General features: G+C 52.4%; 1 protein-coding gene across 3 annotated transcripts in view; it reads left to right on the plus strand.

Moving 5' to 3' along the window:
* The window catches only part of RHBDL3 (rhomboid like 3), a 60,416-nt gene that overhangs the window by 8,819 nt on the left and 27,011 nt on the right, over positions 1-24,586 (plus strand). For all 3 annotated transcript variants that reach the window (XM_055258273.2, XM_055258274.2, XM_055258272.2), the window contains 4 exons: positions 10,280-10,438; positions 14,442-14,666; positions 20,230-20,378; positions 23,962-24,074. In XM_055258273.2, the coding sequence (XP_055114248.1) occupies positions 10,280-10,438; positions 14,442-14,666; positions 20,230-20,378; positions 23,962-24,074 (646 nt within the window). The remainder of the gene's footprint in view (positions 1-10,279; positions 10,439-14,441; positions 14,667-20,229; positions 20,379-23,961; positions 24,075-24,586) is intronic.

A 24,586-nucleotide genomic window follows, 5' to 3' on the forward strand; every position in this document is an offset into this window, starting at 1 on the left:
ACATAACAAAACCCCTTCTCTATTTAAAATAAAAAAGGAAAGTGAGGTTTGAGGGGATGGAGTTCACCTAAAGACAGCAGTGAGGACCTTCTGCGGCAGTCGCATGTGTGTGTATGCGTGCACGTGTGTTTGTGCGTGAGTGTGCGTGTGTGTGTGTGTGCACGCATGCACGTGTGTGTATCCCCACAAGGCTTCTGGGTGGCTCCTGAAATGGGCCAAGAGATGCAGGAGCAGCTGAGCACCCTTTATCCTTCCAGCCCATTATCCTGCCTGCCATGCACCCCCTCTGCATCTTGCTCCCCTTCTTCTCCCTGGATCTGTTGGCTCTCTCTCCTCTGGGGGACCGGAGAGACCCTTTGGTGGCTGCCAGGAGAAGCAGCAGCGGCCAGCGGTTTAGACTGAAGGGGAGGGATGGGGCGATGTCAGATCCCTCCCTGCTGACGTTCACTCCCCACTCCCTGCCTGCAGCTCCCTTGAGACTCCTGGGCTTCATGGCCATGACTCGGCTTCAGTCCCCAGGCGGCGCGTCAGGCTGGGCCGGATGAGTCAGCATGGATGTTACATCTGCTGCTCCTGGGTAGCCAAGGGCCTGTGAGTCACAGCCCCTGGCAGCCCCCTCAGTGGCCTGCTGAAGGCAGGGGCCGTTCTAGAATGGGAAGGGAGCCGTCTGTGTGCCTGGCAGGCCTTGTGAGGAGGTTGGAAGGAGGAGAAGGGGCTGCAGGAGTCCCCCAGGGGTGGGAAGGAATAGGCCCAGTGGAGGAGGCAGTCCCCCAACCCGTGCTGCCCACCCCACCCATCCCCAGCTTCATGCGTTCCAGGGAAGGTGTGAGGTCGTTTCTTCCCCTCACTGCCCAGGTGTTGGGAGAGCTGGGCAGTTTTCTGGAAGCATGCCGATTGTCAAGGGTTCAGCCTGAGTTCAGGCCAGGATGCCTGTCTCTCCCTAATCAGCCTCCCTGCCCCTGTCCTAGGATTCGGCTGTTTGACCTTGGGCAAGGGGGATGCTCAGGAGGCCGCTTGGGGCTTTTGGGAGAAGCACCATGAGAGGGCTGAGCTGCCTCCCCCACCCCTCTATGGTGGCAGCTGAGGGAGCAGAAATAATACAACTGGGAATCTCGGAATCGTGGAGGCTTCTCCAGCTGTCGGGGGCCTGGCCTGGCCAGATCCCAGGGGAGTAGGGGTCACAAGGGCCCCTCATGCCTCCATCTGGTCTCTCTCCTTCCCACAGGGGCTTGAGGTCTCTGAAAACCCACTCCCAGCCCCAGCTTGAAGCAGGCCAGACTGCCTGGGCCCACCCCTTCCAGAGTGCCGCAGGCAGGGGGCGTGTCTCTGAGTACCTCAATTTTTGTATCTGTTAAGTGGGATGAACCAGACTTATAGGGTTGGCATGAGAACAAAAAAGCAAAAAAATTGTGAAAGTCAGTATTTTAAAGAGTCAGGGGAAAAGGTCAGGGGAAGGGTGTGAGGTGGTTTTCTCTATGGGTGAATTAGCATCCTCATTTGCAAGAAAGCAGAACTGGAAGAGAAAGCTCCTACTCCCCTAACCTCCCCGCTGACCTCAGCAGCTGCAGCCTGGACCTAATTTACGGGGCTGTAAATATCCATGAATGGGTCAGAGTTCCCTGGTGGGCTCTGGCTGTTGGGTGGAGAGAGCTCTGCTGAACCATAAACCCCTGGGCAGCCTCGTTAATTCTGCTCTGCTCAGAAAACGGGTAATGAGGCAGGGGGCCAGCAGTTGAGCCATGGTAACCTTCACCAAAACCCACCAGAGGGGAGGGACAGCTGCCTGCACCGTACTCCAGCCCTAGCACCTTACTCCAGCCCCAGCACCATACTCCAGCCCCAGCACCATACTCCAGCCCTAGCACCATACTCCAGCCCCAGCACCATACTGCAGCCCCAGCACCATACTCCAGCCCTAGCACCTTACTCCAGCCCCAGCACCTTACTCCAGCCACAGCACCGTACTCCAGCCACAGCACCGTACTCCAGCCCTAGCACCGTACTCCAGCCCCAGCACCTTACTCCAGCCACAGCACCTTACTCCAGCCACAGCACCGTACTCCAGCCACAGCACCGTACTCCAGCCCTAGCACCTTACTCCAGCCCTAGCACCGTACTCCAGCCCTAGCACACGTGCCTGTGCTCATTTCCCAGGGCTCGTTCTACCTCGGTGTGTGTGCACGGGAGAAGACAATGGGGATCCGGGTGGGAACCCGCTCTAGATCCCAGGTATCTACCTTCCTGACCCAAGAGGTCTTCACCCCAGTGGCGGCTGGTTCCTTGGCCCTGGGTACTGCCTTTGAGGTCCTTGAAAGTATTCACATCTCTCACTGAGGTCCGGGGCCTGTCTAGATCATGGACAGGGAGAGGGTCCTCCTGGGAGAGGGAATTCAAGCCTTGGAGGCAGATACCAGACATGTATTTGTCCTGGAAATGCAGCTGGTGAAAATCACACATACATCATAGACACAAGAAGATAGAGGTATGCCCTTCTTTCTCTCATGCTTCCTTGCTGCTGGGCAAATTCTGAAGCCTTGGCCTGGCTCATGGGCCTGCAGCTGGGAGGGGAGAAGCAGTGCTGCTGTCCTGGGTGCTGAGCAGGCAAATCCCAGCTCCAGCGGGGTTTGCTCCCTGAGAACTCAGCTCAGTGGCCCCATTAGGCCAGTCACGGACTCCTCAGCCTCTCCTGGGGCCTGGTGTCCCCAGTCAACCCTCAGGCTGGGCCTGGAGCCCACAGACTTCTAGCATTGCTGGAAGACTCCAGCAAAGTGTCAGCTGCTCAGAGAGCCTGTGCTACTCATGGGGCGGAAGTGAAAGGCTCTGGTTCTGAACCAGCGGCAAAGGGGCTGGGTTCACCAAAGGGAAACGTGACTGCTGTGGACTCATGCCTTGTTCCCAAAGAGTGTTCCATCAAGTGTTACTGTGAAAAAATACTACGACCAAAGGTCAAATAAGTTTGAAGAATGCTGGGCTGAACAAAATCAGACAGGTTTCTCCAGCCTAAGACCTTGCAGAGTCTTTGATATGGTGCGTTATGACCCTCCAAGAGGTTTTTCCACTTGTAGGACCACAGAACCCTTATTTTAGGTACCATCAGGTACCTGGTATTCCACAGAACACACATTGGGAAACCCTTAAAAATCAGCTGGGTGTGGTGGCTCACACCTGTAATCCCAGCACTTTGGGAGGCTGAGGCAGGCAGATCACTTGAGGTCAGGAGTTTGAGACTAGCCTAGCCAACATGGTGAAACCCCGTCTCTACTAAAAATACCAAAAATTAGCCGGGTGTGGTGGTGGGTGCTGTAGTCCCAGCTACTCGGGAGGCTGAGGCAGGAAAATTGCTTGAATCTGGGAGGTGGAGACTGCAGTGAGCCAAGATCGCACCACTGCACTCCAGCCTGGCGATAGAGTGAGACTCCATCTCAAAAAATAAAAATAAACTTAGGGGCTATGTTTCATTCAACTGAACAAGACAGAGAAAAACAAGGGAGGGCAAGATGGGACCAGCCAGCACAGTGGAGGAATCCTGAACTATTTCTGTCTTGATGGCGAACTCACTCTCTGACCTGGACTAGTTTATTTTGTTCCTTTTGCCCTATGCACCTGTTTCCCCATAAAACGAGTGTGATGCCTGGGCCACAGCTGATCTTTAGTGAATATGTGTTAGGTGGACACGTAAGAGGATTGGATGAGGGTCTCTCAGACTCTCTTTAGCTACAGCACTCTAGTGATGGGAGAGAGTGCAGGCTCTCGCCCCTCTGCCTGGATATGAATCCATCTGCACCGATTACCAGCCATTCGCACTTGGGCAACCCAGCTCTTGTTTTTTTGTTTGTTTGTTTGTTTGTTTGTTTTTGTAGCTTTTTTTTTTTTTTATTTTATTTAGGTTTTAGGGTACATGTGCACAATGTGCAGGTTTGTTACATATGTATCCATGTGCCATGTTGATTTCCTGCACCCATTAACTCGTCATTTAGCATTAGGTATATCTCCTAATGCTGTCCCTCCCCCCTCCCCCCGGCAACCCAGCTCTTGGTGCCTCGGTTTCCTCTCCTATGAAATGGAGCTCACAATAGTGTCTACCTCTTAGGGTTGCTGTGAGATTTAAATAGGGGGGACCACTCTCAAAGTGACCAAGTTAGGACACTTTGAGAGTGAAGGAGCCACTGTAAATCACACTCAAGGCTGGGCATGGTGGCTCACGCCTATAATCCCAGCACTTTATGAGGCCAAAGTGGGAGGATTGCTTGAGGCCAGGAGTTCAAGACCAGCCTGGGCAATATAGCAAGACCCTGTCTCTACAAAAAAAAATTTTAAATTAGCCAGGAATGGTAGCACATGCCTGTGGTCCCAGCTACTCAGGAAGCAAACACGGGAAGATTGCTTGATCTCAAGAATTCAAGGTTATGGTGAGCGACAATCACATCACTACACCCCAGCCTGGGCAACAGAGCAAGATCCTGTTGTTTCTTAAGAACAATAATAATTATTATGCTTGGACAACAGGTATATGCCAGGACTAACACTGAAAAACCAGGATGTATGGTGGCCTGAGGTTTCAGTCAAGGGGTGCCTGATACACAGCAAACTTTCCACACATATCAGCCCTTATCGTGTTGCTGCTCACCGGGATAGTATGCAGAAGGCCAGCACATAAACTAGCTCCGAATGGAGTGGCCCTGCCTGAGGAGGGCTGGGGGCTGCTCCTCAGTCCCCTCCCCAGCGCCTCTGGGCCTTGGAGGCCCCATAGCCCCTAGAACTCTGCAGCATAGTTTGAAAACCACTGAGTTTCCCTCCTGCTCTCCTGCACCGTGATTTCTCATTCCCTGACCTGCTGTCCCTCTCCCAGTGTTGCCAGGCCCCTCCGACAGCACAGACCCAAATGACCCCAGCCCTTCCTCACTCCATGTGGAATTGCCTGCTCTGATCCCGAATGTCCCGTAGCCCCTTGACTGTGCAAAGATTCCAAATAGGTCGGCTGCCCTCGTGGGCTGCATGGGTTGTGGATTTCTCATTTTCTACCCCCCATTTCCATATGGCACGCTTATGTGCACGGGGTGAGTGGCCCTTACATCTCCCTGACAAGTTTCTACTTGATTGATGGAGAAACTGAGGCAGGGTGGTTGAATGAACTACCCAAGGTGGCACAACAGCTGCGAGTGGAGCCTCCTTCTGGAACTCTCTTCCTCCCCTTGCCCCAGACTGGGGAAGCAGCCCCAGATGGCAGCAATACAAAGAGAGAATCTGGTGGGTCAGTTCCCCCACCTAGATGGGCTGAGCGCCCCAGGAAGGGGTGCAGCATAGAGGATAGGAGAAGGCAGACTGTGGGAGGCCTCAGGCTGGGGCGAGCTGTGACCTAGAGGATTAGGGTCGGACGCTGGGTGCTGGTGCGATTAAAGGCCAAGGCAGGTGGGCGGGCCAGCTCCTCTGTGCATCTGTGTCCTCCACTCAGACTGAATGTGGACTTCGCCGCCCCTCCCTCCAAGACGCTGAGCCCTATTCAGGAGGCAGCTTCCAGGATGCTCCCAGGCTCCTGGATCTCTGCTGGGCCCTTACAGCCCATTCACAGCCCACATTCTAACGGCTGCCCCGAACAGCCCCAGAGCAGCCCTGGTCAGGCCACCTCAATCCCACCCAGCCCAGACCCCATCAGGAGCACCTCACTACCAAAGTGGGTGAATCTGGGGCACAGTGCCTGGCAGAGGGGAGCTTCAGGACCAGCGGCACGGTATTAACAAGGAAATTGCATTGATGGGGCTTGTTTTCCCGAAAGCTCCAAACCACAGTTTGGATCTGCCTAATGATCCCAATCCCCCTTAAGCAGGCTGTGAAGGAGGAGGAAGGGTAGGATATGTGCCTAGAGAGGGTGGGCCACACCTCCCTCACAGTAGGATGCTCCCAGCTTTGCAGCAAGGGAAGCTGGTCTGGCCTCCAAGCCCAGGCCCTGGTGAGCTGCTGCCACTGAGAGAGGAAGGTAGCCCACTTTGTAGATGAGGTAGTTGTGGCTCGGGAGTTTACTGTAAATTATACAAACCCTGGTTAGTGGCGGAGACAAGCATGAGGTTTGCCTTGTTCCTTGCTACCCCTGAGTGAGGGATGCAGCCTCTGTTAGAAGCTCCCAGCTTCCTTCTGGGGCAATGGGATGCACCTCTCTCCTGCTTTCTGGGCACTCACGCTCTCTCTGGCTCTCTCTGTCTCTTTCTCCCTTTGCTTCCCTTTCTCTCCCCTCCACGCCCCATACCCACTGTCAGCACCTGCCCTTGCTGTTGTCTTCCTAGGGGTGGGGGTGGGGGTTGAAAGGTGTCCTGTGCATTCATGGAACCCAGGCAGCCGGCCCATTGCTGCCTCTCCCTCCCCCTGCCCCAGCCGTCCTCCGGGCATCCCCAAGGCCTCATTATTAGGGTAGCGGTGACCCCCCATTGTCTAGCCTGTCTGGCCCTGCCATGAAAGGTAGAGTTTTGGCAGAGAACCGAGGCTCGGCCTGTTTCCAGCTTGTTCTCTGCTGTCTGGAGCCTGGAGCCTGTTACTATGCTCGGGGCAGGGCAGGCAGGCCCTGGTGGGGGGTGGGGGCTTGAGGAGCCACAGGGCAACCATGTCACTAGGACAACAGCAGGGAGTGCTGGAGGAGGAGATTGAGGGGGAGAGCAGGTGGCTCTTTGTCTGGAGCCTGATCCCAGCACCCCCACCGCACCCCCACCCCACTGCCCTCCCCAGCCTGGGAGGCAGCCCCTAGGAGGGGATTGGTGCTTGCTCCCAGGGCACGCAAAGCCACTGAGCTCCCTCCCCCAGGCCCAGGCAGGAGAGACTGCACAAGCTGTGCTGCAGACCAGTGGCCCCCCTGCAGCTCCCACTGGGGGGCTTCCCAGGACTCCACCTGCTCCTTCTCAGCCCGCACCCCGCCCCCTATGTGTCCACCCAGCACAGGAGGGCCAGGCTAGTGAGACCCTGTGATGGAGTAGGGGTTGGCACAGGTGGCTTGTAGAGATGGGAGAGGTCCCAGGCACCAAGGAAACAGACCCTCCCTGGCTGCGGTTGCCACATTCCCTCTCCAGGGTCCATTTCCTTAGCTGAGCAATGAAGGAGGTCGGAGCTTTTGCTGTCCGGGGCTGTTTCCTGATTTAAAAATCTCTGCCTATGGTAGGGCTGTGAGACTCCTGGAGCCCCTTCCTCTCCTGGGCCCACACTGACCTCTTTGGTCCTTAAATTTTGTTCCTGGGCATCAGAGCAGTCCCTGGAGCTGGAAGTCAGTGGCACCTGGCCATGGCTTCGAGGAGTGCTCGGCTTCCTGGAGGTGGAATCCTGGCTCTGCTGCTTGCCGAGCAGATCACTTCACCTCTCCGTGCTAACTTTTCTGTGCCTCTATTTCCTCATCTGTAATATGGGGACATGGATAGGATCTGCTACATAAGGTTGTGTAGGAGTCAAAGACATTAGATGCATAAGGTGCTTAAACAGTATTTGGCTCCATGAAAACACTCAGCAAATATTAGGTGTTTTTATTCTTTAAGATTTTTACTGAGCAACGAGTAGGTGAGTTTCCTGAAATACTTGATGTTGTGAACCAAACAGATGTCATCCATGAAACTTGGCATTTTGGCTTGAAGGTGGGAGATATACAGATTTTAAAATATGCCTCGGGACCAGGCATGGTCGCTCATGCCTGTAATCCCAGTACTTTGGGAAGCTGAGGCAGGAGGATCGCTTAAGCCCAGGAGTTCAAGACCAGTCTGGGCAACGTAAATAATTTAAAAATTAGCTGGTTGTGGTGGCACACAACTGTGGTCCCAGCTACTTGAGAGGCTGAGGTGGGAGGATTTCTTGAGCCCAGGAGGTCGAGGCTTCAGGGAGCTATGATGGCACCACTTCACCCCAGCCTGGGTGACAGAGCGAGATATTGTGTAAAACAAAAAACAATAGACCTCATTGGAGATGTCCTTTCTTGAATTCTGTGGAGATTTTTTTTTTTTTTTTAAGACGGAGTCTCGCTCTGTCGCCCAGGCTGGAGTGCAGTGGCACGATCCGGGCTCACTGCAAGCTCCGCCTCCCGGGTTCAGGCCATTCTCCTGCCTCAGCCTCCCGAGTGGCTGGGACTACAGGCGCCTGTAACCACGCCTGGCTAATTTTTTGTGTTTTTATTAGAGACGGGGTTTCACCGTATTGGCCAGGACGATCTCGATCTCCTGACCTCGTGATCCACCCGCCTTGGCCTCTCAAAGTGCTGGGATCACAGGCGTGAGCCACTGCGCCCGGCCTTCTGTGGAGAATTGAAATAGCCCATGACTGGGACTCCTGACTGTTGCTCTTTGATTTTCTCAGAAATGCTACACACAAGGCCGGGCGCGGTGGCTCACGCTTGTAATCCCAGCACTTTGGGAGGCCGAGGCGGGCGGATCACGAGGTCAGGAGATCGAGACCACAGTGAAACCCCGTCTCTACTAAAAATACAAAAAAATAGCCGGGCGTGGTGGCGGGCGCCTGTAGTCCCAGCTACTCGGAGAGGCTGAGGCAGGAGAACGGCGTGAACCCGGGAGGCGGAGCTTGCAGTGAGCCGAGATTGCGCCACCGCACTCCAGCCTGGGCGACAGAGCGAGACTCCGTCTCAAAAAAAAGAAATGCTACACACAGAATCCACTTTCCTAAAATAGCCTTCATTGACCATCTAGAAAAGGCGAAAACATGGGTTTGGTATTCCGGACTCCCTTGTCATGCACACACATACACCCTCAATGTCTGTTTGCCTTTTAAACAACTCACAGCTGCATCTTCAGGATGCAGTGGAGTCTTATGTAGGGAGGCACCTTGTGAACAGGAAAGCTCCTGGCATCCAGGAGATGCTTGGTGTTAAAAGTGATGCCATGGGCATTGGGTGGGCTCCGTGAGGAAAGGGATGGAAATGATAAGGTCCTCTCTGGGAGAGGTGACTAAGATCCTGCCTTTTCTTTTTTTTTGTTTGAGATGGAGTCTCGCTCTGTCGCCCAGGCTAGAGTGCAGTGGCATGATCTTGGCTCACTGCAAGCTTTGCCTCCCGGGTTCACGCCATTCTCCTGCCTCAGTCTCCCGAGTAGCTGGGACTACAGGTGCCCACCACCACGCCCGGCTAATTTTTTGTATTTTTAGTAGAGACGGGGTTTCACCGTGTTAGCCAGGATGGTCTCGATCTCCTGACCTTGTGATCCGCCAGCCTTGGCCTCCCAAAGTGCTGGGATTACAGGCTTGAGCCACCGTGCCTGGCCCGATCCTGCCTTTTCTAACTGAACTGATGAGGCTTTTCATGGAAAATCAGTGCCTGTCTGTTCATCTGAACACCCACTATTTATTCATCCACCAAATCTTGATTGAGTGCTGATAATGCCAGGCTGTGTGCTAAGTACTGGGGATAAGTTGTGATGCCAACCTGCGAGGCGCCGCGGTCCAAGGAGGAGGCAAAAGCAGACAGACACCAGTGTGGGCTGGAGGCCCAGAGGTCTGGACAGAACAGAGGGTGCAGTGAGAACAGGCCATGCCTGAGGGGAGCCTTCCAAGAGAAGGGCACATCTGAGTAGTCAGGAAGAGTGAGTCGGAGTCTTCCAGGGAGATGAAGGAAGAAAGGGAATCCCAGGCAGAGGGACCCACGTGGTGCAAAGCTGCAAACGATGGAAGAGCATGGTGTAAAACACAGATGTGCACTCATACTCATGTGCGCGCACAAACACCCCCCAAAACAGTACAAAAACCACAGAGCAGAGTGTCTCTGGGGAGCCCCAATCCTCCCTGCCTGGGTGTGTGGGAGGGGCCATGGGAGGGCGGCCAGGGGCAGAAGGACTTGCAAGGCAGTGCTTCTTGCTCCCCGGGGCCCTCTGGCATCCCCCCTGGAGTCCCTCTGGCCCAGTTCCCTTTCCCTTTGCCAGTCGCAGCTGAAACGTCCTTCTCCTGTTGTCCTCTCCCGTGTCCCAGGCCCCATCATCTTCCTCCACTCATTGCCTTTTCATTCGCACTTCCGTCTCCGTGGTGAGAGGAGGCAGTTTAACCTCTCTGAGCCTCAGTTTCCTTATCCACACGAGATGGTTGGATTGGGTGATCCTGAAGGTCTGCAGGTCTTCCAGGACTTTAAGTGATTGTCATTCCTATTTAGCTGTTTCCCAGGGGGGTCCTTGGAAACCTCCCAGACACTGGCTGAGCCTCTGTTTGCCAGGGGCTGGGGACTAAAGCCAGTGAACAGTGGTGGAGATCAGGGCACCCACATCAGTGTGAAGAGGAGGTGGTGCCCTGCTGACCCTGCTGCTGTCTGCTTTTCCCTCAGTTTGACCCTGGGAACACAGGCTACATCAGCACAGGCAAGTTCCGGAGTCTTCTGGAGAGCCACAGCTCCAAGCTGGACCCGCACAAAAGGGAGGTACTCCTAGCTCTTGCCGACAGCCATGCGGATGGGCAGATCTGCTACCAGGATTTTGTCAGCCTAGTGAGTGCTCTGGGGCCCTTGGTACTGGGAGGGACCTGTTTGAGGGTTGTGGCTTCCACACATTTAAAGGATTTAGGCAATTCAAAGGATCTGTTGGCCTGCAGCATTGAAAAAGTCCAGCCTGCCTTCTGCAGGTGAAAGGGTGCCACCAAGGACTCATCTTCTCTTTGTCTCTAGGCTCTGCCCTCCGCAGTGTCAGCCCATCCTCAAGGCAGAACCTGGCGATTTCAGACCCTTCCATTGTGGCAGCAAAGTGGCTGCAGCTGTTCCAGCCCTCATACCCTCAGGCTGCACCTTGCAGAAGGGAGGGAGAGAGGGAGGGAGAGAGAGAAGAGGAGGGGAGGGAAGAGAGAGAGGAGAGAGAGAGAGAGATCCTTCTTGGGGTAGCTCTTGCACAAGGCCTGGTATTTTCTCCCTCTCATTGGCCTAGATTGGGTCAGTAGGATGGGTAGATTGAGTTAAACCAATCATTGCCCCACCCCTGTAGCTGAGAGTGGGGTCAGTTCCACCAAAATGAAGGGCTGCGAGTAGGTAGGGTCTTGGTAGTAGGAGAAGGGAGTGGGGGCCGGGAGGGTCAGTGCAGCACGTGGTAGAGCCAGAGCTCAGCAGATCTGCTCAGCAGATGCCCTGGGCTGCCAAAGAGGCTGGAGAAGAGAGGCCCGTGGATCCTGCCCAGCGGCCTGTATCTCGGAGCAGAGACTTCCCCTCACTGAGGGTTAGTGCTGCGCTATTTCAGGGGCTGCTGTGGACTGGGGTTCAGTGGGGTTAAGCAGGCGGTATTTCACTCACCATGGGATGCAGGTGACATCAGTAGAAAAGCGGGGTGAACAAGCAGGTTGAAAATAAGACCCAAAGTTTTTGCTGGGTTTCCCTATTGGTGAGATGGAGCTGGTCACCTCTCTTCGTGTCACCCATGGAGGGTGCTCGAGTGAAATGACTTGTGTGAAGCGCCCCAGGCTCCTAGAATTCAAAGGCACCAGTGATGGGGGAGCCGCCACCACTGGAGCCTGTCATTGTGCCACATGAGCGCTCTGATGTGGATGCCCAGGCAGGGGAGATGTTTCAACAGCCTCTTGGCTGAGGTCCAGCCTTGGTCCAAGGGTTGGTGTGATTGCAGGGAGCGGCTGTGGGGTTTTAGGAGTGGAGGAATCGACTGCTGTTCAGAGTGGACCCAGGGAGCAGACCTCGTGGAGGGCAAGGGACAGAGCTGAGCTGAGCAGGGGAGGGGGACAGTGAGGATTCATAGGATAAGTAGTGAGGGTGAGTCCTGTGACTTGGAACCCAGCAGTGCCACCAAAGACCAGGCCAAAGATTTGAGCCTGCCCAGGCTCATCCACAGCCCCAGCCCCAGCACCTGTGTGTTTGCTGCAAGATGCCCTGCTGGGTCACAGGGCAGAGTAGGGCACGTGGGGCCCAGGAGTGGCTTCTCTCCAGCCAGGGGTCAATGGAGCCTCTGTGTGAGCTCAGGACAGCAAGTTACTTGTTACTGCTGGGATTTCTGGGATTTCTCTGTTCAAATTCTGCACTGGATCTGTATGAGCAGGGCTGCCCTGGAGAGCAGACAAAGAAGGGACTCAGCAGAGGGGAAGCTCTGAGTAGGGCAGAGAGCTGAGGACCTGGAGTCTAGCAAACCTGGGTCCTGGTCTGGCTCTGCCTCTGCCGCTCACTGGGAAAGAGCCTCTGAGCCTGCCTTTTCCCATTTGTAAAATGGATCCAAAGGATCCTCTCTTTAGGTTGTTGCAAGGATCAAATACAGTATTTGAATATTTTTGATGTCTCTTAATGTTCTTCCACCAGATAAACTCCTCTGCATCCTTTGTGAGCCTTTACCTGCCCAATCCAGGCAGAGTGAGTCAGCCTTTTTCAGAGCTCCCACAGTGCCTTGCCCAGGCCTCTCTCGTAGTACAGACCGCCACACTGCATTACAGCTCAGCAGCCCGGGTAGTCGTGTATGAGTGTGCAGGTTGTATACTGTACGATGGTGCCTAGCTGAGAGATGATGGAGACCGAAATCTGGCCTGGACTTTGCCCACCAAGGCCTGGCATGGGTGCACCCATCCAGAAGAAGAGGCTCCTTTATCTGATTGGCACAACAGCTCCGTATGGGCTAGCATGGACTGTGGAGTCAGGCAGTTCCGTATTTGAATCCTGACTCTGTGGTTTACTAAGTATGAGTACCTGGGGAAACTACTCACCGTCTCCAAGCTTCAGTCCTCATATTTGTAACGTCAGAATAATACGGGGTGCCAAATAACTATGATGGCACCCTCTTTTGCTGTTTTTACACTTCTGTCTCCCCTTGTAAGCTCCATGAGGCCTGGGACCATGGTCACGACTGTGCCCGGCACAGCACTGGGCATGTGAGGGACGCAGGTGGATGGTGAGTGTGTACTGCTGCTGAGCCAGCTCCCACCACGGGTCTTCAGGGCCTCTGAGCCGTGTGTGTGTGTGTGTGTGTGTGTGCTGTGCACGCCCCTGTGCAGGTGCAGCCTCAGGGACTGGGAGAGAGGCAGGTAAGAGTGGCCACAAAATAATCTGACATCGTGATCCTGTCGTGGGCTCACAATGTGCACAAGGCGCCTAACCCTGGCCTACATTTACAGAGTTCCTGGGCCATTGAGAAGAACTAGATCCAAGCTTTGTAGGCGTGGAGAGGATGGGGATAGAGAATGGTTGGAAAAGGTTCATCTGGGACGGCCTGCTGGAGGGGGCGAGCTTTAAGCTAGATTTTGACCGTGAGAGATGGCAGAGCTCAGGAATGCGAGGTGGGGGGACCCTATAGATGGAAGTTCACAGCACCTGGCCTGGTGTGAACCTATATCCTCCCCAGCCATCTGCCCTCTGACAGGGCCTACAACCCCTATGCCGTGGTCTGGCCTGGTTCACCACACCAGCCCACTGGGTTCCCGCCTTCGGGTTCAGCCTGATGTCTACTGCTGGGCCAAGAGTCCCAGGAATACATTGATAATCCCCACACCAGCAAACATAGGGACAGCTGAGGTGTGGGGTTGGGAGAGCCATATCTCTAGGATTTCTCCCCGTAAGAAGGGTCTAGAGTTGGCCTTGGAAGGCACGTGGGAGGTAACAGAGGCCTTGGGAGGCCAGGAGTCAGCAAGGCCACCTCCGGTCTCCGAGTCAGGCTGACCACTGGGTGAGGCTGCCAGAGCTCTACCCAGTGTGTGTCAGGGAAGCTTCAGGCTGCTGAGGATAGAGCTGGTCCCCAGGTGGGGCTCTGCAGCCAGTCCTTGGGCTTGCTGGGCAATCCAGGTCCTGTGAAGGCCCTCGGGAGTGGTGACCTTCCCCAGGCACAGCTTGGGTTTTGGCTCTGGGAGCCTCTCTGCAAACCCATCTAACCCAGGGCTGCCTGCCTCTTCCCAAGCTAGTGTGTCTGAGGGTGCTACCTCCTGTTCATCCTTTGATTCTCACTCAGGCTTCACCTCCTCCAGGAAGCCTTCCTTGACCTCTGACCTCCCTGGGACCGGATTGGGCTCCCTCTTGTGTGCTGCCACAGCAGCCATCACTCTGAACTGTGATTGCTGGTTACTAATCTGTCTTGAGCACCACTGTATCCCTCCCTGTGCCTGGTAATGAGCCTGACACTTAGTAGTTGCTCAGTAAATTGTGATGGACGGATGATGAATGAGTGGATGAAGGAAGTTATAGTGAACACAAATACGGGCTCTGGAGGCTTACTGGGTGTGAACTTGATGGATTCCTAAAGCTCTCTGTGTCTCAGTTTCCTAATCCAGTAGAATGGGGATGTTAATAGTCCTTATCTAATGGGAAGACTGGTGATCATCAAATGAGCCAAAAGATGTGAAGGGCTGAGAATAACCCCTGGCGGCTAACAAGACCTTGGTGAATGTTGCCTCTTATTAACTATTATAGGAGAAAGGGAAATGCAGGGTCAGGCCTGGTGCAAGGAACATGCTGGCTGGGAAATGGGTGGGGAGCTTCGCTGGGCCCCAGCTCTGACCCTCTCCCCACTCCGTTTCCTGCACAGATGAGCAACAAGCGTTCCAACAGCTTCCGCCAAGCCATCCTGCAGGGCAACCGCAGGCTAAGCAGCAAGGCCCTGCTGGAGGAGAAGGGGCTGAGCCTCTCGCAGCGACTCATCCGCCATGTGGCCTATGAGACCCTGCCCCGGGAAATTGACCGCAAGTGGTACTACGACAGCTACACCTGCTGCCCCCCACCCTGGTTCATGATCACAGTCACGCTGCTGGAGGCAAGGACAAGCATGGGGAGGGGGTTGCTCTGTCTTGGGGGGTGGCGGGTATGGGGAGAGGAGCCAAGAGGATGACACAGATCATGGGGGAAGAGGGACATTTCTTCTCCGTTGAAGGGCAATGGTTGAGGATCAAATAATAGTTGTATCGCACATCAGACTCTGTTGCAGTGCATGCCAGTGTTGTAACCCTGGACTGCAAAGAGATATTCCAAAGACTATTACTTCAAACAATACTTACTGCAGCCAAATCCCCATAGGACCACTGGCCCCCACCCACCCCAAAACAACAGCAACAAAAATGATGTAATAAGTTCATTGACTTGGGAGATCTAGCCAGGCTAACTCATTAAAGCCAGTTTATTTAGTTCCTCCCTAGGTGGGTAATGTGGACCAGTCATTTGCTCCATTTTCCCGCCTGAAAATCAGAAATAACCAGACCTGCCCTCCCTCTCCCAGGACACCTTTATTTAAAGTGAGAGAATGGCTACTGGTGCTTTCTGAACACAAAAGCATCACACAAACACATCTGGGAGGGAGTGTGAACAGGTAAATATGGGCTTAACATTTTTAAAGAACATTCTCCCCCTAGGGAATCCTCTGTGCCTATTGTTATGCTAAATTCTACTGCTTATGCAGCAGAATCCAAAGGTACCCCTTGCTGTGTTGGTGCCCATGTGTGATAAAACTCAATTCTGTTGGCTCTTCCACTCGAGAACCTGTGCAGCCCACCCCAGCTCCGGCTTCTGAATGGATGCTTGGCTTCACTTTGGGATTTTATGATCTCCGCTGTTTCTCTTCCAAAGCCACGGGCCTAATTACCGCCTCTGCATATGTTCTGGTAAAGTTCCTGCCTAATCAAACGGCAGGATCGTTAAGCTTCACGGCATCCTTCTTTTTTTCTAAGTCAGAATATCTGGTCTGCAGGCCAGCATTCCCGTTTGTTGTTATGGCTTCATCCAAGTACATGTTGAAGTTGCGATTTTTCTGAGATATTCTTGGACTCGTTCTTCAAACGCTTACTGTGTTGGTCTATTTATTAACTTCTATTTGAGGCCCAATAATAACGAGATGCCTTGGAAGCAGGATTTGCAGCCAGGCCACCCTCATGGTATTAGGTGGACAGAATGGCTCCTCAGAGAGCCCAGGAGAATACAGCTACCAGGGGCCTGAGCCATTCCCAGGCTGAGCCCAGAAGATTTTAACCCCACACTAATTATAACTTCCTTCTCTAAGTGTGTGCTGGGCAGGGGGCTGGCTCTTTGTGTATAGTTTATCACTTTTAAACCTCATGGCTACTCTGGAAGTCTAGGTATCGGTACCCATTTCCAGATAAAGAAACTGAGGGCCAGAGAATTCAGTTTGCCCAGGTTGATCAAGAGGAGTGATTTTGTGTCCAGATTGGTTCAGATGAACCTCAGCTATGTAAACCTGAACCACCAATCTAGAAGAAACTGGGAAGTGCTCAAATAGCTGAAATAATGATCTTAAAGCCCTTGGGCTATAACGCCCAAGACTTTTGTCTTCTATACAGTTCTGGTAACCTGGCTTTCGGATTTCATAATGAATAGAAAATAGGAGGGACATGGTGCGAAGCAACAAAGGGGTCCACTACCAGCAAGCAATAAGAAACAGTAGCCGACAGCCTGGCAGTGAAGGAAGTGACAAAAGAAAAGTTTAAAGCAGACCTGAATCTTAAAGAAATACAAGAATTGGGCTGGGCGCCGTGGTTCACGCCTGTAATCCCAGCACTTTGGGACGCCAAGGCGGGCGGATCACGAGGTCAGGAGATCGAGACTATCCTGGTCTAACTCGGTGAAACCCCATCTCTAATAAAAATACAAAAAATTAGCCGGGGGTGGTGGCGGGCGCCTGTGGTCCCAGCTACTCGGGAGGCTGAGGCAGGAGAATGGCGTGAACCCAGGAGGCGGAGCTTGCAGTGAGCGGAGATCGTGCCACTGCACTCCAGCCTGGGCAAGAAAGCGAGACTCCGTCTCAAAAAAAAAAAAAAAAAAAAAAAAAAGAAATACAAGAATTGGCTGAGTAAGAATTGGCTGAGTGCGCTGGCTCACACCTGTAATGCCAGCACTTTGGGAGGTCAGGGTGGGAGGATCTCTGGAGCCCAGGAGTTCAAGACGAGTCTGGACAACAAAGTGAGACTCTGTCTCTACAAAAAATCAAAAAATTAGCCAGGCATGGTGGTGCATGCCTGTGGTCCTAGCTACATGGGAAGCTGAGGCAAGAGGATCGCTTCAGCCCAGGAGGTCGAGGCTGTAGTGAGCTGTGTCCATGCCATAGCACTCTAGCCTGAGTGACAGAGCGAGACCCTGTCTCAAAAAAAAAAAAAAAAAGAAAAGAAAAGAAAATACAAGAATTTAGGGGCTTGGCTGGACATGGTGGCTTACACCTGTAATCCCAGCACTTTCAAAGGCTGAGGTGGGCGGATCACTTGAGGTTAGGAGTTCAAGACCAGCCAGGGCAACATGGTGAAACCCCCGTCTCTAATAAAAATACAAAAATTAGTCATGTGTCGTGGCGGGTGCCTATAATCCCAGCTACTCAGGAGGCTGAGACATAAGACTTGCTTGAACTCAGGAGGCAGAGGTTGCAGTGAGCCGAGACTGTGCAGTGCACTGCACTCCAGCCTGGGTGGCAGAACAAGACTCTTATTTCAAAACAAAAACAAAAACAAAAAATGCCATCTTCCTGGGGTTGCTGGAGAAAAAATCACTTTTTTTTTTTTTTGAGACGGAGTCTCGCTCTGTCCCCCAGCCTGGAGCGCAATGGCGGGATCTCCGCTCACTGCAAGCTTCTCCTCCCGGGTTCACACCATTCTCCTGCCTCAGCCTCTCAAGTATCTGGGACTACAGGCGCCCGCCACAATGCCCGGCTAATTTTTTGTATATTTAGTAGAGACGAGGTTTCACCGTGTTAGCCAGGATGGTCTCCATCTCCTGACCTCGTGATCCACTGCCTCGGCCTCCCAAAGTGCTAGGATTACAGGCTTGAGTCACCGTGCCCGGCCAAAAAAATTACTCTTATAGCCCAGATCAATACCCGAGATATTCCTTTTTTTTTCTTTTTTTTTTTTTAGACGGAGTCTCCCTCTGTCACCCAGGCTGGAAAGCCGTGGCGCAATCTTGGCTCACTGCAACCTCCGCCTCCTGGGTTCAAGCGATTCTCCTGCCTCAGCCTCCTGAGTAGCTGGGGTTACAGGTGCCTGCCGCCATGCCCAGCTAATTTTCGTATTTTTAGTAGAGACGGGGTTCCACCACGTTGGTCAGTCTGGTCTCAAACTCCTGACCTCGTGATCTGCCCGCCTTGGCCTCCCAAAGTGCTGGGATTGCAGGCGTGAGCCACTGCACCCGGCCCATACCTGAGATATTCTTAAACAGTTATGCATATGCCCTGATTAAGAACACAGGGATGTAAATGATACATTTTAGAAGGAGTCCCAGAAAAAAAAAAAGAGTCAAGATAAATACCGTTTTAGAGATTAAACAAGTATGCTTCAGTCACGTGTGCAAAATCAAGTTCTGTGGAATGTTGGTGAGAATGTGGAGAAATTGGAGCCCTTGTGCACTGTTGGTGGGAAAGTAAAATGGTGCAGCTGCTATGGAAAACAGTCTGGCATTTCCTCAAAAAATTAAACATAGAATTACCATATGATCCAGCAATTCCACTTCTGAATATATCCCAAAAGAATTGAAAGGGACTGGAGGAGATACTGATACACCCATATTCATAACAGCATTATTCACAGTAGTCAAAAGATACAAGCAACGTGAGTGTCCATCAGTAGGTGAATGGAGAAACAAAACGTGGTCTGTGTTTATAGTGGAGGGCAGGTGCGGTGGCTCACACCGGTAATACCAGCACTTTGGGAGGCCGAGGAAGGTGGATCACCTGAGGTCGGGAGTTCGAGACCGGCCTGGTTAACATGGTGAAACCCTGTCTCTACTAAAAATACAAAAATTAGCTGGGCATGGTGGCACACGTCTAATCCCAGCTACTTGGGAAGCTGAGGCAGGAGAATTGCTTGAACTGGGGAGGCAGAGGTTGCAGTGAGCTGAGATCATGCCACTGCACTCCAGCCTGGGCAACAGAGCGAGACTCCATCTCAAAAAAAAAAAAAAAAAAAGGAAGGGAAGGCTAGGTGCAGTGGCTCACGCCTATAATCTCAGCACTTGAGGAGGCAGGAGGATCGCTTGAGCCCAGGAGTTCAAGACCAGCCGGGAGGTAGAAGTTGCAAGCTGAGATTGCCCCACTGCACTCTAGCCAGGGCAACAGAGTGAGATCCTGTCTCAAAAAAAGGGGGATCATTTTGACACATGCTACAACATGGATGAACCTTGAAAATATTATACCAAGTGAAATAAGCCAGACACAAAAAGACAAATACTGTATGGTTCCACTTATATGAGGTAGCTAGAGTAGTCAAATTCATGGACACAGAAAGTAGAATGGTGGTTGCCAGGGGCTGGAGGGAGGAGGCGTTGGGGCGTCATCATTCAGTGGGTACAGAGTTTCAGTTTTGCAAATGAAGAGTTCTGTGGATGGATAGTAGTGATGGTAGCACAGCAACATGAATGTCATTTAATGCCACTGAACTGATTAAGGTCAGGCGCAGTGGCTTGTGCCTGTAATCCCAGCACTTTGGGAGGCCGAGGTGGGCAGGTCACATGAGGTTAGGAGTTCTAAACTGACCTGGCCAACATGGTGAAACCCCATCTCTACTAAAAATTGAAAAATCAGCCAGGTGTGGTGTTGTACTCCTGTAATCCCAGAAACTTGGGAGGCTGAGTTAGGATAATCGCTTGAACCTGGGAGGTGGAGATTGCAGTGAGCCAAGATTGTATCATTGCACTCCAGCCTGGGCAACAGAGCAAGACCGTGTCTCAAAAAAAAACCTGAAAAACTGATTAAGATGGTAAATTTTATGTTTATTTCACTATAGTTTTTTAAGAAATCAACTTATGTGGAATTTGTCATCTCCCAAGTGGGTGCGTGAGTTATTACTGGAATTAAAGTTCAAAATCCTCCAAATCCTTTCTGCTTAGCACGGAGGAAGTGTGGGCAAAGAGACCCCGGGACCATGTTGCGGCCATTTGACACAAAATAAGCAAACAGAAGTGGGTGAGGGGTGGTTAAAAGCTCAGCTGAGACCAGGCGCGGTGGCTCACACCGGTAATCCTAGCACTTTGGGAGGCCAAGGCGGGCGGATCACCTGAGGTTGGGAGTTCGAGACCAGCTTGACCAACATGGAGAAACCCCATCTCTACTAAAAAATACAAAATTAGCCAGGCGTGGTGGCACATGCCTGTAATCCCAGCTACTCAGGAGGCTGAGGCAGGAGAATCGCTTGAACCCAGGAGGTGGAGGTTGCCGTGAGCCGAGATTGTGCCATTGCACTCCAGCCTGGACAACGAGCGAAACTCCATCTCAAAAAAAAAAAAAAAATTCAGTTGATAACTTCCTGTAGGGACTCCCAGTGCTAGTCAGCACAACAGGAAGTTTCCTGGGCAGTGTGCACCTAGTAACAGACTCTCTCTGTTCTGTCCAGGTTGCCTTTTTCCTCTACAATGGGGTGTCGCTAGGTCAATTTGTACTGCAGGTAACTCATCCACGTTACTTGAAGAACTCCCTGGTTTACCACCCACAGCTGCGAGCACAGGCTTGGCGCTACCTGACATACATCTTCATGCATGCAGGGTGAGTACCTGTCTTCTTTTGCTCTGTCAAAAGACCCTGCAGAAAAATAAGTGGTCAAGGTAGCCTGGATTGAAATATAGTTTTTAGTTTATTTTTATCTATTTGGACACAGGATTTGGGATGGCTGCTTGAAACTCATTTAATACCAAAATATACAAGTAAATTATTGAGAGTGAATGGGAAAGGGAAAAATATATAAGAAGGAAAATGCTAAAAGCCAGCAGTGAGTACAGCACACACATATACAGCATTTGATTCTATGTACTTGCTAGAGGTGGCTTGAAAATTTATTCTAGTGCTTCCTAGTGGTTTCCTAGAGCTTTTGCTTTGGCCACTAGAGCAAAAAGGGATGTCAAGCCACCAGATTTATTGTCCAGAACTGTATGTGAGTTCCTCCCAGTGTGTTCTCCATACATATAGAGGGTCTTCTTGAGGAACTCTGGCGATAATTATAGTTTCTGTTTATAGAGCCCTGTAGCCTGTTTTGGGGCTGGAGCACAATCACTTCTCACTGGTGCCTCCCACTTCATGATAAGGGCCTACCAGCTGGCCAGGTGACCACCCAGGTCCATATCCCTTGAAGAGCAGTCTGGAGGCTTTTATATGGTAGAAGCACTTTGATGGGATAGGAGAGACCCCAGACACCAGGGCTCTGTGGTGTCTTCTCTTCTGTAGCCTCTCCAGAGAAGTGAAAGAGCTCACAGTTAGCCTGGGGAAAATCGTGGGGGTGCCTGGCCTGGAGTGGGAACTGGGAAGGGGGTGACTCTGGCCCCAATGACACCATAATTCCCATTGCTCAGCAGAAAGACCCACAATGGCCAAGAGGGAGTTGTCCCATGAGCCTCCCTTCCCCTTAGCCTCTAAAGCAGGTGCAAGAGCTAATCCCGAATTGGCTGCGCCTGCGGGGGACGGCACTTTTGGGTGAAGAGACCTGAATGAATGCCTCTGCTCGGGCCAAAGAGGACCATTGGTACACGCTACTTACCTTGTCTGGCTTGCCCCAGGCTTCGATCTTACAGGGCTAAGGAGCAGCAGGACGGCTGTCATGCTTCACTCACATCCACTCATGAGCCAGGGGTGACAACAGACACGGGGGCTTCCTTGCCCAGCCATCCCAAGCCAGTGGCTGCACGTGGGTTGGGACTGTCTGCCTTCTTTCCAGGACTGCCCCCTGACCTCTCTTGGTGCCTCAGGGTGAGGAAGGAGAATAGCCAAAGCCTCCTTGCTCCATCCTCTGCCTCCTGGAGCCAGTGAGTTGGGGGCATCTGAGCCCTGTCCCAGGAGCTTCCCAGGGGATGTCAGCTCAATTTAAATGAGACAGTGGGTGTTAAAGTGCTGTATAAAGTTGGAAGCACCCGATTGATTTAGTAATAGTCATGTTACAATCTTTTCTGGTAACATGCACACAGCTAGATACCCCACAATTTTAGCAGCAAGATCTAGTCACAGGTAGTATAGGGAGGAAGACGTTCACAGGGTCAGAAAACCTGGGGTCCAGCCGGGCGCAGTGGCTCACGCCTGTAATCCCAGCACTTTGGGAGGCCAAGGCAGGCGGATCACGAGGTCAGGAGATCAAGACTATCCTGGCTAACACGGTGAAACCCCCGTCTCTACTAAAAAATACAAAAAAATTAGCCAGGCCTGGTGGCGGGCGCCTGTAGTCCCACCTACTTGGGAGGCTGAGGCAGGAGAATGGCGTGAACCCAGTTGGCGGAGCTTGCAGTGAGCCAAGATCACACCACCGCACTCCAGCCTGGACGACAGAGAGAGACTCCATCTCAAAAAAAAAAAAAAAAAAACAGAAAACCTGGGATCCCATATCCTAGTCCTGAGGGTTTTGGAGCAGAATAGGTCTCTTTTTTTTTTTTTTTTTTTTTTTTGAGGTGGAGTCTCACTCTGTCACCCAGGCTAGAGTGCAGTGGTGCGATCTTGGCTCACTGCGGCCTCCACCTCCTGGGTTCAAGCGATTCTCCTGCCTCAGCCCCCGAGTAGCTGGGACTACAGGTGCATGCCACCACTCCCAGCTAATTTTGTATTTTTAGTAGAGACAGGGTTTCACCATATTGGCCAGGTTGGTCTTGAACTCCTGACATCGTGATCCGCCCACCTCAGCCTCCCAAAGTGCTGGGATTACAGGCTTGAGCCACCGCACCTGGCCTAGGTCTCTTCTTATACCAGTAAAGAGAAACCTCCCTTATGAGACTTTAAGGGAAAGCTGTGAATTACTAAGTTATAAGATGTATCTTTAATGCCTATACTTGTTTTGAGAACATATTTTTCTGTAAACATCCATAGCTCTTTTTTATTTTATTTTACTTATTTATTTTATTTTTTCTTTTTTTTGAGAAGGAATCTCGCTCTTTTGCCCAGGCTGGAGTGCAATGGTGTGATCTCAGCTCACTGCATCCTCCACCTCCCGGGTTCAAGCTATTCTCCTGCCTCAGCTTCCTGAGTAGCTGGGATTACAGGCACCTGCCAGCCTCAGCTTCCCTAGAAGCTGGGAGTACAGGCATCTGCCACGATGCCTGACTAATTTTTGTATTTTTAGTAAAGACGGGGTTTCACCACGCTGGCCAGGCTGGTCTCAAACTCCTGACCTCAGGTGATCCACCTGTCTGGGCCTCCCACAGTGCTAGGATTACAGGCGTGAGCCACCACGCCCAGCTAACATCTGTAGCTCTTACAAATAGAGCCAGAACATGGCCAGGTGCAATGGCTCATGCCTGTAATTCCAACACTTTGGGAGGCCGAGGTGAGTGGATCACTTGAGGTCAGGAGTTCGAGACCAGCCTGCCCAACATGGTGAAACCCCATCTCTACTAAAAATACAAAAATTAGCCGGGCATGGTGGCCTGTAATCCCAACTACTTGGGAGGCTGAGACAGGAGAATCGCTTGAACCCAGGAGGCAGAGGTTGCAGTGAGCTGAGATCATGCCACTTGCATTCCAGCCTAGTTGACAGAGCAAGACTCCATCTCGAAAAGCAAAACAAAACAAAAACAAACAAACAAAAAACAAAGAGAGCCAGAATGACCACATGGCCCAGTGAATGGAACAGGTCAGGCAGATTGGAGACCTGAACTGTTGTCTCAGCATGGCCACTAACTGTGGCTAGTCACTATCTCTGAGCCTTGGTTTTTCACATGTTAACTGATGGAGTTGCTGGATCTTTTTTTTCTTTTTTTAGAGATGGGGTCTCACTATGTTGCCTAGGCTGATCTTGAACTCCTGGGTTCAAGTGGTCCTCACACCCTGGCCTCTCAAAGTGTTGGGCTTACGGGCGTGGGCCACTGTGCCCAGCCTAGTTGCTGGATCTTGACTGTGGTTAGTCTGTCTCACTGTGCCAAGTGAAATGCTGCCAGTCACCGCCCAGGCCTTGCACATGTGTTCCTGTCCCATCTGGAAGGAACACTCTTTCCAAGATGGTCTGTCTGAATTGTCATTCCTTCCCCTAGACCATGAGCTCCTCAAAGGCAGAGGTGGTCTTGTTCACTGCTGGATCCCTGGCATCTTGGGGGATGCAGGTGTTTGTTGAATGAATGAATGAATAGATGAATGAGTGAGTGTGGTCTCTCTGTCACAGGATAGAACACCTGGGACTCAATGTGGTGCTGCAGCTGCTGGTGGGGGTGCCCCTGGAGATGGTGCACGGAGCCACCCGAATTGGGCTTGTCTACGTGGCCGGTGTTGTGGCAGGTAGGCAGGTAGGCCCCGTGTCCACAAAGGCACACTGCCCCAGGGTGGGGTGGGAGACCCTGTGGGGCGGGGCAAGCCCCAGGCTTCCAGGACACACAGAAGATCCTCATCTCCAAGGCTCCTGACTTACCGGGCTGTCCTCCAGGCACACCCACCTCCCCATGAGGCTGGAGAGGGGACTGCTGCCCGGAGAGGGAGGTGTGTGGCAGGACGGGGGAGGAGAGCACTGGATTTGGGACAGGCTGGCCAACTGACTGTCGGTCTCACACCACCATGTGGTAGCTCTCTGAGCTTGGGGAAATTTCCTAACCTCTTTTGGCCATGTTAAGCTTTAAGAGGGAACTAATGAGATCTGCCTGTAGGGTTGCTAGGAGGGCGGAGTGAGTAAGGCAACAGATGGAACAACAGTGCTCCGAAAACTGCAAGGGCACAGTGAGATCCCCACAGGGGAATCAAAGGGGTGAGTGGACCCAGGTACCACCCTGGCCACATAGCACCTGTCCCCAAAAAGA

This window comes from Symphalangus syndactylus, chromosome 20 (genome assembly GCF_028878055.3).
Source record: "Symphalangus syndactylus isolate Jambi chromosome 20, NHGRI_mSymSyn1-v2.1_pri, whole genome shotgun sequence".
NCBI lineage: Eukaryota > Metazoa > Chordata > Mammalia > Primates > Hylobatidae > Symphalangus > Symphalangus syndactylus.